Genomic DNA, 16,076 nt, shown 5'->3' on the forward strand with positions numbered 1-16,076 from the left:
ATACAAAAATCTCTATACGCATAATGCCTTTAAGATTTGAGGAGTTCCCTCGATTCTTCGTGGATCCCATCATCAGAACTCGAGCTTCACAAAAATGTGGCTTAAAAACTTAAGTTGCTTAACAAACATAACGAAGAGGACAAATCGCCAAACGTGAACTATGCTTCGTTGAAGAGTTCCGTTCTGATCATCATCAGCAGTTCCACTTCATCAAATGTCACTTTTTTGAATGTATATGCTTGATTTGTTGATAAAACACATAAATCACTATATGTATGCCTTTAAGATTTGAGGAGTTCCCTCGATTCCTCATGGATCCCATCATCAGAACTGGGTTTTGACAACTTTAAAAAAAAAAGAAAACCGACTTCAAAAAGGACAAAATAAAATATTATGCGTTTTTAAGTATATGCGTTACCAACTGATATGTTTGAAGTCGATGCCAAGACAAATTTGAAGGTTACCAATGATTTTCTTTGGCGTTGTTTAGCCGAAAAGGTGACAAAGACAAAGACAGACAGAATTACTTTCACCATTATAAATAATTTATAATATTAGTATAGTTGTAATATGATTTATAGACATAAAGCTGATTATTTTAGACCGGTATTATTAATATTTGTCTTGGCACCGACTTCAATCATATCAGTTGGTAACGCATATACTTAAAAACGGATAATATTTTATTTTATCCGTTTTGAAGTCGGTTTTCTTTTTTTTTTGTAAAAGTTTTTATTTTTCCATTTTTAGTTTTCAGGCATTGTTATAAGCTTATGAGTGACGCGTGCCGCATGAATGAAAATCATAATAATGCGTATCACTAAATTCGAAATCATTCCTGTCACTGCACAAACACAAAATCCATCCTCCGCCCCGTGAGTCTCCGTCACTGACTCAATCCCTCAACCCCCCGATCACTCAACCTCACAGCACATCAACCCCTGATCACGGAACCTCTTGACCCTGAAGTCTGAACCACCAACCCTTCAACCGCCATTTCCCGAGTCCTCAGTAGCCTTACCATAAGTCTAACACTGACATATTCGCTAGCGTGTACATAACTTACTTTCTATGCGTCGCGCTCGTACTGGCATCGTATTAGTGCGAGCGAGATGTATAGAAAGTAAGTTACGAAGACGTTAGCGAATATGTAGTGTCAAACTCGTGGTAAGGCTACAGTTGAACTTCATCAAATTGGTGATTTTCGGGAGGAAATGCTTGAGTTACTATAGAAAACAACGATGTCGCCATACTCGTGCCTTTAAAAATTGAGGAGTTCCTTCATTTCCTTATGAATTCCGTCATCAGATTAGAACCAACAATATTATGGGAACACCTTGGAGGTAACTTCGTTCAAACAAAAAAAGAATTACTAAAATCGGACCACGGGTTCTGGAGTAATCTACATTTATAAAATCATGTCCACTCCATCAAATTAGTGGTTTTCAGGAAATGCTTGATTTGCTTAAGACAATATCCAAATCACCATACATTTGCCTTTAAAAATTGAGGAGTTCCCTCAATTCTTCATGGATCCTATCATCAGAACAGCACCAGATTAATGTGGGACGTCCTTGGAGGCAGTTCCCTTCAAACAAATAAATTTGCTCAAATCGGACCACGGGTCTTGAAGCAATCGCTGAACGTCCTACATTTTAAGATATCGTCCTGATTATCATCAAAACAATCATCATCATCAGGTCAACTTCATCAAATTGGTGGTATTCGAGAGAAAATGCTCGAGTTGCTTAAGAAAACAGCCAAATTACCATACATGTGCATTTAAAAATTGAGGAGTTCCCTCAATTCCTCATGGATCCTATCATCAGAACAGCACCAGATTTATGTGGGACCACGTTGGAAGCACAAAAAAAGAATTAGTCAAATCGGCCCACGGGTCTCGGAGTAATCGGTGAACATACATAAAAAAAAACATAGCCACAACCGAATATAGAACCTCCTCCTTCTATGAAATTGAAGTCGGTTAAAAAGGAATCTATTGAGTATTGGTGTCCCCTTTTCTAGGTAGGTACTTAATACTTATTAAGTTTTAATAGATGTATGTTCGAGAGTGACGTATCTGTAGTGGAATACCATAATCTGTGCTTGAGGTGCATTTCCTGACGAAATAAAGGTTGATATTATTCTGCAATTTAATTAAGGTTTGTAACGAACCAGTGGAACATATTACGTAAGTAAATAAAAGTTACAATTACATTAATTCACAAATTTTCCCCTCTGTCAAAAATCACCAACTATCTCCGATAACCTAACGTGGAATTAGAGAATTTTAAGAAACCTTTAAGTACCTAATTACCTATGTAATGCTTGGTAATGCGATGGGGGCCAAGGTCCTCGTTCGAAGAAAAATCATGATAGCACGCGAGTCATGATGTTAGATATAACGTAATGTCAATTAAATACTACTCTTTGTGTCAATTACACGGCACAGAGTTACCTAGCACACCAAGTACCTATTATGTTTATGCTAAACATAAAATACGTATGTAGGTATGTGCTTACCTACAAAACAAAGCAAATAACCTTTTTGCCAGAAAAGTTGTATTTATTTGCGCAATTCAGAATTGGTACCTATTACACGAAACAGCACCATCTAGCGTGAAAATCCTAATTTAACAGAAAACGTTTATGCGTCTGGGGTCGTTATCCTAAGAAAAAAATCCTAGCGTGGTTATAGGTCTTTTAGTACGGTCAGCCAAGAAAGTGGTCTACCACTTTTCGACTCTATCAACCAGATGATAAAGTATAGACCACTTTCTTGGCTGACTGTACCTACACTTACACAGAACAGTGCCATCTACCTGATCTACCGGATAATCGGTAAATCAAATGTTTTTAAATCCCCCGAGGCCTATAAAAATTATGGAGGGTACGGAGAAAACTCTTTTATGGGAGAATATTTGCAAGTGTCCAGCTGTTAGCTATAAATAACAGTTCCAAATCTCTCCAGAGTAGCGCTAGAGTAGCTAAGAACGAGGCGTTATTGACGGACTGAAGTGCGCTGACAATGATTTGATTTTTTTTTTCATATATTCTAGCTATTGTAGCGCCACCTATTTAACCCTTAACATGGCAAGACATGAAATAATGTATCCACCTATCTCGTGGAATGTTTTTGGGGATAGTAATGAGTAAAAAATTACTATACTTACTTAAGAAAAAAAAAATTAAAAGCATTCTGAAAGTAGGGTTTTCAGGACGTCCGTTAAAACGGACATTGCCACGAACCTTATAGATTGATTGCTCCCAAGGTTGTCCTAACAAACGGACAACGCCGTTATACAGTTTAAGAATATAAAAATTATTAAAGAATTACAGGGCAAGAAATTTAAAATTATTTCAATAACACACTAGTAATTGTTTGGATTTTTTTTTTAATTAGAATATCAAGTAGAAAAAACTAATGAGAAACATAATAATACTATATTTACTTCTAGTTTCAATAACACACTAGTAATTGTTTGGAAAAAAAATTTAATTAGAATATCAAGAAGAAAAAACTTATGAGAAACATAATAATACTATATTTACTTCTAGTGTTGATGTGTAAATCGACCCACGTACAGATATATTAAACAAAAATATACATTTTAAAGCTACGTATACATGCAAAATAGGCTCATAAAGCTAGTTACACATTACAATTATTGTAAGTAATATTACTTTACTTAAATGACCACACCATTTAACACTATGGTCTCATAGTTCTATGTCTTACTTGTTTCCTTATTACCCGGACTATCTGGAACCTAAGCTGGTGGTAGAGAATAGCTGTAGTTCCTGTAAAAGTTTAGATATTTTTCAGTCTCAATGGCCTCTCGTAACATTCTGGAATATATGGCTCCTCCTTGGCGAGAACCAGAGTCTTATCCATGTCATGCTCCCAGACCGCAGACTTTAGTTGGCGGTGCTTGACATCAGCTACATGTTCTTGTACCCGAGTAGAAATGCTTTGCTTCGTCTGCCCCACATATGAAAGAGTAGATTCGAAATTAGCTATTTACTCTCCTGAATTTTGTAGAGATTACATTTTACAGGCCTCAGGAATTGTAACATCTTCTTCATCGACTTGAAATAGATTTTAACCGTAGGACATTTCAAGACGTGCCAATAATTTGGATACTGAAGCGAGTTATGCGTTTAATGGCGAGGTATTAAGTTTTGTAGATGGGGTACTAGAGGACAGGTCGTGTTTAGGTCATCAGGTCGAGTCATTATATTATTAACAACTTTTTGAAGTGAAAACTTCTTTAGCGGCGCTGAGCACTTTTTGAGGTGGGGAAAAAATTATAAATTCGATTCAGCGTAACGCGTAACGTAACGCTGTCGTCATGTGTCACGGACAATGTTATTCACCAAAGAACTTTAGTCATAACGTATCATAATCAGGTCAATTATTTAAAACTGGGCTTTTATATTAAGCAATAAAGCTCAATGTTCTAATCTTGTACGGGCTGAAATACGAGGATCTCACAGTTACATTCTAACTTTATATCACTCCAATATAATTAAATAAAGCTACATCTTGATGAAATCGCTAACAAAAGTGAACTCTAGTACTGGTGAATAAAACTCAAAATATCATTACCAAATATATTTAGATGCGAGGTCTGCAAGGTAACTTTACAATTTATATTCGAATTTTAAACAATTAACGCTACAAATTTAAGCTCACTGGCCAGCAATTTCGGAACTAAAGTTTTCCAATAGAAAGGAGGATGGGTCAATTATACATAGTGCTGCAGACATTTTGCACTAGTCATTGAGTTTTCACTTCTGCCGGCACTCCCGGAGTGCAACCCGTTGTTTTTTTCCCACAAGGACAACGTTAGACTTCGAAATTATATTTAAATACAGATAGTGCCATTCACGATGAGGCGCACTAAACTTTAATAGCATGACAATAAGAATAAAAGCACGCATGTTTGTAAATGAACCGATCTATATTTGTCCATCATATTTGACATCCTCGTAGAAAGTGACCTGGCTGAAAAAGAGTCAGATTGGGGCAAGACAGATGTACAATCTGTCTCTAGTAAAATGTCGTCATCGTCGTCTTTTTTGTTATCTCTCTCCTCTGAGTCAGATGGTGGAATCACCTGAAACTAAAATACAAAAAAATGTATACATATACTTATGTATAACATAACCCCAACGCAACAATAAAATGACGATAAATGAAAAAAAAGTATATACCCTAAGTATGGCAATGTCCGTTTTCTGTCACAATCTTGTCTCCGCACAATTCGGCACTGTCCGTTTTTAGGACGTAGGTACTATACCAGTACTATCGACAATGTCACAACAATGGGACAAGATTTATTTCGCAATTTTTGACTTAGAATTAATCTATGATTTAATGAGCTTTGTAGTATAAAATAACAATGTTTAACTCACCTAGTAATAATATCAACACAAAGAAAACACTTTGGCTATTTGCTTGACGTCAGGAACACACTCCGTCGCAAATTCAGCGAATTTCAAATTTCAACTGCCGCCTACGCATAAACCGAATTTTGTCTGATAATGCCTAGGAAAAAAAGTATAATTCTCGCACTTTCTTCAACGTACCTACTTCCTTTTCTAGCCCGCACTTAGTGTTTAAACTTGGCGCCACATTTAGTACCTGTACTAAAAAAGTGACAGAAACCTTTTAAGGGTTAAGGTTTTTTAAAGGACACTTTTTGATACAGGGAGATTTTTTTCCTTCCTTAATAAAAATATTAATAACTCTATGACATCGGTTACACGCTAATTCTGGCGTCAGTTCAGTCCATCAGTCCATTCGAGTTTTGACTGATGCCAGAATGATGGAAAATGGACACGGTTAGACGGCCAGTCCAGACTGACAACAGACTGATAAAATTACGACAATACAAATCGGTTACACGCTAAATCTGGCGTCAGTTCAGTCCATCATTCCATTGTTGCATGGACGGTGACTGACGCGAGAATGACACAAAGAGGTTACACGATCAGTCTCCTATCAGTTTTCTGTCATTCAAAACGGACTGATGAAATTTAACAAAAAAAAAAAAAATTCATCAGTCCAGACCATCAGTCCATCAGTCCGCGTGTTACACGATAATTCTCCCGTCAGTCTGACCAGACTGATGGACTGAACTGACGCCAGAATTAGCGTGTAACCGATGTCTATCAAGAAAAGAGCTAGTATAAAATGGGATTTTCATAGGGGCAGACGCAAAATAGCATTTAAATAGGCTTTTTTCGTTGAACGAAAAAAGCCTAAAGCATTTTGTATTTATTTAAATTATACCTACTCTGTCAAGCCATTTCCGTCAGTAGAAAAGAGCGTTAAAAGCGGCTAATTTAAAATATGTAGGCGTGAAGAGTTATCGTTCCACAGAAACAGAATTTGTATTACGCGCCTTTTTTCTACTGTCAAACTTGTTTGACCGGCTTATCATCATATATATAAAATTGAAAAACCAGAACGGGATAAAAAACAAGGGAAGAAGCGAGATGGCGCCTTACAAATTTCTAAAAAAGTTTTTGTCACGTTTCTCGAATACGACGCACGTATGATAAAAAAAAACTGTTCAAATCAATTATCTAAATATGGGAATAGAAGTAGAACGTAAAAACTACCGCTTTCGACGCGTATTTAATTTACAAAAAGGAAAAGAAATTTTCATAACAATCTTTATTGTCTGAACATCGGCTATTTCTCGGCAACTCTCGGTTCGTTTTGTTTCGGTGTAAAGTAATCTAAATTATGTTTGTCATGTTGGTATACAGTTATTCCTACGTGTTTTTATACGAAGTAATTTAAAAAGTGATGTCAACCTCAACCTTAGTGTACGCCCATACGAGTGACTTATGCCAAATATGACATCAATCAAATTAATATTATCATATTATTAATAATTTGTATTTTGTTTTAAATTTATTTTGAGTTATATTATTCGGAGTCAATTTGAATTCACAGTCAATCAAGTCAAAAAGAAATTCGACATCGGCAAACATTGCCATTCGTCCGGGGAACGGGCTGCCGAGATAGGCCAGAAATACAAAGTGGATACGTTAATATGAAGTCCATCAGTTCAAGGGATGACTTTAGAGATAGGTATACTTAATCAATTTGGAAACTGTTTTCTCGCGTAATACGACTCGACCAGGTAAGATTTTTCTTCTTGCTGAAAGTCACCATCAGATATATCGGAGTGGATGAGGTATTCACAAATATCTGAAGTCTGAACAATGTAAATTATAATGTAACTTTAAAGTGCATGTTCAGATATTTTTGAGCGACCTTGGTGGCTACGATATATATCTAATGGCAACTACACATTCATGAAGCCAATGTACAATCAGTATGAAATAGATCAGGCTAAAGTAGCCAAATATATCGTAATATAACTTTGTTGCCATAGAAATAAGGATGTGTTCCGATATATTTGGGTATTGGAGAGACCAAAGCGGCTTAGCTTCAGTGGCTCGGACACAGAGAGAATGGGAGAGGATCTTGCCGTGAAGAGAGCGTACTTGGGACAACGAAATGGGAGACACCCGATTGGACATCCTAGGTACCGCAGAAACGACGTCGTTGCTCAAGACCTGCTCAACCACGGCCATAGCGACTGACGAGAGCTATCGCAAGACCGAGAAACATGGCGTGATCTGGTATCGGAGCCCAGGCGGCTTAGCACGGTCGCGTTTTTATCCCTTGTCACCATGCCTGTCACGTTCTAACAAGTACGTAAGTGCGAAAGGGACGCGCATAGTGATAGACGGTAAAAATGGAACCGTGCTGCGCCCACAGGAGTCTTTTTGGATCGTTGCGTCACCGTAGTAAGTATTGTTATGTCCAGAAAGGAAAATGGGGACTACCTACGTTTGTATGAAAAGGCGATATATGGGCGGTGGTCGTCCGAATTCGTCTTAAGGCGGAAATTAATCTAATGAACATTTTTGCTGACTGGACTGGGCTTATAAAAATAAATAATAATTTTAAAAAATACAATCTTGCCATCATTTTATCTTATCAAATGACATCATTTATTGAGAAATTTGCGAATTAATTTATCCAAATAACGGTTACAAATAAGAAGTCCCTATCACAGAGTTATGAACACTGGCAGGGTACATAATAATGTCGGTAATTAACGAAACATAAGACAAACTCTTTATTTCATTTACGCGAGCGGAGCCGCGGGCCCGCCTAGTATAATATAATATTATATAATATTATTATTTATAGATGGTCAAGCAAATCTTGTCAGTAGAAAAAGGCGCGAAATTCAAATTTTCTATGAGAAGATATCCCTTTGCGCCTACTTTTTTCAAATTTGCCGCCTTTTTCTACTGACAAGATCTGCTTGACCAACTATATGTGTGTATTTATATGTCGTAGTATAGTCTGTAAGTTTTTATAAGATCAAGTACGCCCTGTACGCCATAGAAAATAAATCTACGATTATAAAAAAAATATGTTAAAACCTGACGTATGCTTAAAACGGAACGGTTTTTAGGCCTAGGTGTACAAATAGCCGCGGATAATTTCCAATCACAGCCAAGTATGTTACTGAATGAGCCATTCTGATTGGTTACTGGAGACCAAAGAAGAATACGGTAACCGATGACAGTACAGCGGCGTCGTCGTGACTTTGAAGAGAAGTGAGAGAACTCAATGTTTGACATTTGTAGTTTTGAGGAAAGTTGATTTGATTTGTTATCTTAACTATTTTATAATAATTTTATTAACATAATGTCTACTCCGACAGAGTTAAGTTTTGACGAAATATTAAAGTTCATGTTAGCACATAATGGAAAAGTGACAAATTATGAGTTGGTAAAACATTTTAAAGTGTTTCTTATGAATCCCGACATGAGAGGTACGTAAACAACTGAATACTATCCTGTATTGTCTTCATAGAACCAATAAAATATATGACTAATATTTGTAGATGAAGCGAGGAGCACTTTCAAGAAACACGTTAATGCGTTGGCTATTATAAAAAATCAGAACAATGAGAAATGGTTGATACTTAAAAAGAAGTACATGCCGAACAACAGTAAAAAAGAAGAGATGGCTGCTAATGACAGTGTATCAGAATCTGAAGGCAACACCCAGTCGGTGCCGTACCAGCCCCCGCCTCCATTACAACTTAATCAAGACTTTAGTATTTTAACAAATTTAATCCAGTCAAATAATGCTGTGCCAAGTACTGAAACTCCCTCCCCGCTGCATCAAAGTGAGTCTAGCATCAGCTTAACTCTGCCCAGTGACATTTCACCTGAGGATGTCCCACCCAAAGTACATCCAAGGCGAAAATCTGCTGACAAAGCAGCTGAAAAAAGAACCAGTATACCTGTAGCTGCCCTAGAACGGACATTGTCGACACCAAATGATGACAGCGAGGTGCCAAAAGCCGAGCCCTTGTCGTCTACTGCCATATCAAAAAGTGAAAGCACGCTGGTTGACAATGAACAGATGATCTCGGTGAAGGAGCGGAAGCAGATGTTTAATAGGATGGCATCAGAGGGAGACATGCTAAAACATCAAGTGAGCGGAAACTTGAGTGCACAGGTTAGTAATCAATATTCATTGTTAGTATAGAATGATTAAAATTATTTTTATTCGTAAGCCCACAGACAATAGACATACATAAAAAGAACTTAGTGAGAATAAAGTGTCACAAAATGGCCACATCTTAGCATGTTTCTGGCAACTTCCAGCGCTGATCTTCCAATGTATATAGGTGTACATATGGTGGACTGTTAGCAAACTTGAAATCAGATCTGGTTTGGCAGGGTACAGGGATCTCTAAGATAGGATATTCAAGTTTTTAAATATAGGCCAGTCGGTGAACTAAATTCTATGGAAGCCTTGCTACCGATACCCATGTTAAGGTTGGTTAACCATATGTGACACACTGCATTAAGTTCATTGATCATGAATTATATTTAGTATTAAAATTAAAATTGAGTCTTAACATAGACATGTGCTTAAAACAGATTTTTTTAAAGCAATTACTCTTCCTTTGAATACATTGCCCCTGAGCTATGCTATGTAAAGTATGCTAGCAATTTTGCTATTCCATACAAATTGTTGCCCTGCGCCGGGGTAGATTAGCGGACAATTTTAATTGCATATAGGTGCAAATTTATTTGACAGTATTGATTGCTTAAATAAAAAAATGTTTACACAGGGAGCAAGCTTTTGGGGAGTAGCACCCCCATGTACCTTAAGCGCTCCTGGGGTAATCTGTCACCTTAAGTTATTAGGTGGTACAGGGCCATCCAGAGTGAATTCGTTAGTGATGCATTCTGGTGGATGTGTAGATGATTTGTTCTATATAGAGGTAATCATTTAACACTACCTCTCATTGAGGATGTGCTCCCGGGACTGGCTTTCTTTTAAATTCAGTCCTAAAACCGGGAATTCACAGTTCTCACTGAAGAATTGGCTGAATCTTTTGACAGCAGTAACATCATATAGTTTTTCTTGGCCATGCCTTTTTATAATTATAAACACATTATTTATTTGCTGACACAGGGTTTATTAGCTATGATCAATGGTTCACAATATTCAGAAGTGTTATTTTTGTTTTAGATGACTTAATAGGGTTTGGCGGTTCACAAAACTATGTAGGTACATCATGTCGAGAATGTGGTGTTACGGGATGTAGGATGTTGTAATTTCATTAAAATATCTGTAAAACCTTTAAAAAACTTTGTTTAATAAGCAATTTAAAGTATTGTTTTCCTTCCAGGTGATATTTAACGAACATTTTTTTTTAATTATATCTATAATCTTGAAGTTTCAATGGGGAAACTAAGGATTTTTATGATATTCACACTAGTTAGTAAATATGTACTTATAATGCATTTCAAATCGTTTTACACGGCGTGTTCATAAAAGACGTACTTACCTAATTTCGGATTTAACTATAAGTATCTATAGGCCCCGTGCATGAACTATAGGGGGCAGCATAGGAGCCGTCAGATTTTTGCCGCGAGGCGTAAATGTGTCGTTTATGCTTCCGATGTAGCCCACAAGATGGCAGAACTTACTATGCACAAGGAAACTTACCGACGAGAACGGTAGATGGTAGCACTACCTTTGGCAATGTACATGTCCACATATGTTTCCGATTCAGGCCACAAGATGGCATACCCTCCAACGCGCACGGTCCCTATAAAACCTTCAACCTTATATTATACAATTTTACCAAGTGCACTATGGCATGTTCAAGACGTCGAGATAAATAAATAAGTGTTCGTCGGCGTAATCTCGTTTCGGTATAACCTTTTTGTTTCGTCTTCGTCGGGTAATAAAGCATTAGCACGTGCCAAACAGGCCAGTTAGGATACCCACTGGTTTTATTGTCCCGATCCTATTAACCTGTCTTAAAAGCAGCATTCCAACAGACTAGGTATTAATTAAATCTGGATTACTTATGGATGTGAACTGTCAGTGTCAAAGTGGACGTTTTTGGTTGAAGAAATGTCACTTTTCACACTGACAGATCATATCCATGACTAATCCAGTATCTAATTCATAACCTGTTATTAAAATCAGAATACGCCTGAGAGAATCAACTTAGGTAGGTACCTAGAGTTAGACCAAGAAAAGTCTGCAGCGATTTTGATAGCCCGCGCAGTGCAAGTGTTATTTTAAACGTCAAACGCCTATGAAATTATGACGTATAAATAACACCTGCACTGCGTGGGCTATCAAAACCGCTGCAGACTTTTCTTAGTCTAACCCTACCAACGCAGCTCTTTTTATATTTTTAAGAATGTTTTTGATATGTGCAACACTTTGATGTACCTAGATAGTGCAGCCCTTTAAATAAGGAAGCTAGTAAAAGTAATAGGGCTTTCTAATTAATGAAGCTGATCAAAAAACATTGATTAACAATTTCAAGTAAAAAAACAAACCTTCAATCATTTCTTTCTTGTTCTATCACTACTACAAAATCTAACTTAATTTTCACTGGTTGTCCTAATGTTTTTATCCACGTAACTGCATCGAACATAATCGTGTTTTAATTATGACCCTGGCTAGAGTATCATTTTGTCCTAAAAAGCCACCAATACTATTTACTTACATAATTATTGCTTTGAATGGGCTTAAATAATTACACAAATTTGAGGTCCGGCCGCCCGCGGCGACCATAGCACCTGTTTGGATGGACCCCATTATCCCCAATTTATTCCAAGAAAGCGTAAATGTGTTAAATTCTCATTCACTAACGACATTGTGGAATAAAAGCGTATTAACTAATATTTAGACCCCAACTACAGAGTACCTATTAAATGTCAACGATATATTAACATAAATTTTGTTATTTATCGTAGTTTAAGGGTCGGTTGCACCAAACCGTCTTTCACCGTTAAAGCGTTCGCAAAATTTTATTGTATGGAAAGTTTCATAGTGGACCGCCGCGGCGCGCCGGGTGATGTTGATCAGTCTGTCAAGTGCGGATGGTGCACTGGCACTAACTGATCCTACTCTAAAGAATGCAAAGCAAACCTAATAGCGAAGTGCACAAGTATACGGATTTTATGTTTTTACCAGGCATCAGTCAGTCTTTACAGATTTTATTTCTTCCGGACAACCTTAGTGAGTTGAAACTGGGAAAAAATAACATAGAGTAGGATAATGAGTAGGTTGTTGGCATTGTAGTCAAGCATTCAGGCGACCTACATTACTAAAACACGGAACGTCTCGAAGAGGGTTACTCTATTGATAATTATTATGATATGAATATAGAATGTTAATGCCGTCGACACCTGGCACTTCTAATTGAATTGTTTAGCCCTCGTCCGTCAAGCGGATGGTCAAATTGATTGTTATCTATAGTCTACTAACCAAGGGATAAAAGAGGTCGATTGTACCCGAGATATGCGGCCCTTCGAGCCCTTCCGTCAGAGTGTATTGGAGTTACAGAAAATTTGGAAATATAGTTAAAAGATCGTCATAAATTCTGGCACTGAAACCAAAACACTGGCCTAATAAAAAAAACCGACCAAGTGCGAGTCGGACTCGCGCACGATGGGTTCCGTACCATTACGCAAAAAACGGCAAAAATCACGTTTGTTGTATGGGCCCACTTAAATATTTATTTTATCCTGTTTTTAGTATTTGTTGTTATAGCGGCAACAGAAATACATCATCTGTGAACATTTCCTAGCTATCACGGTTCATGAGATACAGCCTGATGACAGACAGACGGACAGACAGACAGACAGCGGAGTCTTAGTAATAGGGTCCCGTTTTTACCCTTTGGGTACGAAACCCTAAAAACCTAAAATAGGCTATTCGCTAATTTGCTTTCAACGTAGAGTCAACTGCATAACTCTTGCATAATTTCTTTTAATTTAATAGGATGACAAATTGCAAAACACCATAATAAACATAATGCTAACCCATATCGGTATAATGCTACACTACACCCGAAGGACACATTTGAAATATAACCGGGGGGATGTTGTGAGTGAAATTTTTTAGAATAATAATTTCGAGTCATTCGGACTACCCCTACACGAGGGATGCGTAATTGAACGAAGTTTACAACGATGACACAGTTCAGTTTCGATCAGTACCTAGACTGAGCCATTAGGCATGGGAATATTTATTACAGACTTTACAGAGCAATCCGAATGGGTTAGAGTGGGAAATATAAAAAAGTTATGATGTATGAAGAAAAAAATGTTCCAATAGCCTACAATTTTGGATTTCAGATATAACCTGTAATTTTTTTGATGCTTGTATGATTAACCGACTGAACCAAGATATTTAAACCGTCATTCGGGTCATTCTATTCTATTCTATTCTCTCACTAGAATTGTAATTTCTTTAATGTAATGTCATTACTTGTGATAGTGTCTGGCCTGTATTAAACACACGTAAACTCGTCGCTGCTGCTTGTGTACAGCCAGCATCTATTAGTAGCGTATTATAACGCCCCAAAATCACTGCCAAATATGTATTGGAAATGTTTCCGAGTAGAGATTTTTCTCGACAGTTGGCGTTCAAAAGTATACCAATGCAACAGTTTAATTGATCTGTATATTTATAGAGACGTATCTCTTTTTGTTAAGCTATTAGATACGTTGCTTTTGATGCTGACTGTAGTTGTAGCGTAGTATTTCTAATGTCTGAAATCAAGTTACTGTCTTAATTTAGCTGTGATTCCGGAAACAAAAGCTTCTAACGACAATATTAGTCTACATAACGCCTCACGCCAAATGGACTTTACGATTGCTTTATACTGCCGTACACACCTCGTTGAGTGTTGTTAGGTCAACGGCGTGCTTTAAACCTTTCTTCTGTGTTTCTTTAAAATATATAGGTATGTATTATCGTTGTGAATTTGCCTTTTTACTTAAGCTACAGATGGTTTAAGTAGATACTTAGAGTTGTGTTTTAATTAAGGCGCAAAATGTGTATAACTCTATTTTCTATATTTGCATTGTTCAAATCTGTAGCACTAAAACAAATTTATCGTTTAATACTTACTTACTTACGAACAGATACATACTTCATCTTATGCGCGTTTATGTACTAGTAATAGACAATCTAGGACAAAACCATTTATGAAATCGTTTCTACCAAATATGTTCCGTAACCTATGTCGCTTGTACTACTTACGTCGACACTGAAATAGATGACGAGATACATCCGCTCGTCAGCGTAGTTTTTTAAAACTAAATTAAATTAAACCCAACCTATAAAAAGTGCGCCAGAATACGAGTGGAGCTTTACCATTTAGTTCCTATCCATAGATACATCATTAAATTTGATAGATGATTTCGATTAGAAATTAACGGTTTACATGTAAGTTTCCGTCGCGTGCCAGATTTGTCATCTCTGCATGTGTTCCGAATTCCTACATGCTAATCGCAACGGATGAGACACGTGTTTTTAGGGATCCTTACGTGAAGGATGTCAACAGGAGTCTATGCTATGCCATCTGTTAGCGCCATACTCAAATGAAAGTTAAATATTGAAAACATCTTTATTTTCACCTTCGAGTACGACCATCAAACAAAAAAAAATTCTAAATCAAAAATGGTCTTTGGAATGGAGACTACTACATACTTACTCGTTGTATAAAGTTTCGTAATAGTCTATTTAATATGCTGTTTAACAGCGTTAAACTTACGCTTAAAGCGTCGCGTTCAGTGGGTCCTCCTTGAATATCCTAACATCGATATTCACAGTGCATACGATTGAACATTGGCTCGTGACTCGCGGTCGATTGTCGTCCAATAATTACCGTCGTGTGTCCGAGCCGCACGTGCCTACGTATAAAGACCTAAAAAAAGGTAATTCGTGCCCCAAGCACCACGCTGCGGGTTCAGCTTTATAATGCAATATGACTTGCCTACTAATTTCGTTCAGTGTTACTTCCCAGAAAACTGCATATCGGGGAGGTCCGTAAGTGAGCTGCCTTAATCATTGCTTAAGTATGTGCTAAACTTGAAATCCAATTCGTTTTTAGTGGCTAAGCTCCCTGTTAAACCTTTTTATTACACTAGTCGCCCCTTACGCGTTTAATTTTAGATTTCACGTGGACCATTTAGAGCCAGATTCCTACATTGACGGCTTCGCGGGAATCGTAGGAAGCCCTGATGCGAACTCGCAAATTAAATTGTGTAATCTATGCGCCATAAATCCTTCAAGAAGGTAGCGAAAATAAGCTTTGTTTTGAGTATATGCCATCAACGTTCAGTTTAAACGTATTCTAGTTGTTATACGCGATGCGGAGATAAGTTATCACGGTCTGCTGCGAGTTGGCAGGAAAATATGACCGATTTCATTGTTCCCTCTGCCATTCGGCCTGAGAATCACTCACCGGCATCAACGCGGATGCCACACTTAACGAGCCTTGTCGAATTGATGGAAAATAAGGACGGATGAATTAACACAGGCCTATTGAAAGATAAAAGTGGGTATTATATGCGTCAATACGGTAAACGTGAAGACAATTGAATGTTTCTTGCGGTACAGCAACGGGGAATGAGTTAACATGGGGCGATCTCGCGTTAGATCTACTTCGCGCATCTTTGTCTGCTGGTTT

General features: G+C 37.4%; 1 protein-coding gene across 1 annotated transcript in view; it reads left to right on the forward strand.

Moving 5' to 3' along the window:
- Positions 1–8,681: 8,681 nt before the first annotated feature.
- The window catches only part of LOC134804334 (uncharacterized), a 59,203-nt gene continuing 51,808 nt past the window's right edge, over positions 8,682–16,076 (forward strand). Inside the window, exons 1-2 of the mRNA XM_063777343.1 lie at positions 8,682–8,876; positions 8,949–9,571. Coding sequence (XP_063633413.1) covers positions 8,750–8,876; positions 8,949–9,571 — 750 coding nt within the window. The 5' untranslated portion in view covers positions 8,682–8,749. The remainder of the gene's footprint in view (positions 8,877–8,948; positions 9,572–16,076) is intronic.

This window comes from Cydia splendana, chromosome Z (assembly GCF_910591565.1).
Source record: "Cydia splendana chromosome Z, ilCydSple1.2, whole genome shotgun sequence".
Taxonomy (NCBI): Eukaryota; Metazoa; Arthropoda; class Insecta; order Lepidoptera; family Tortricidae; genus Cydia; species Cydia splendana.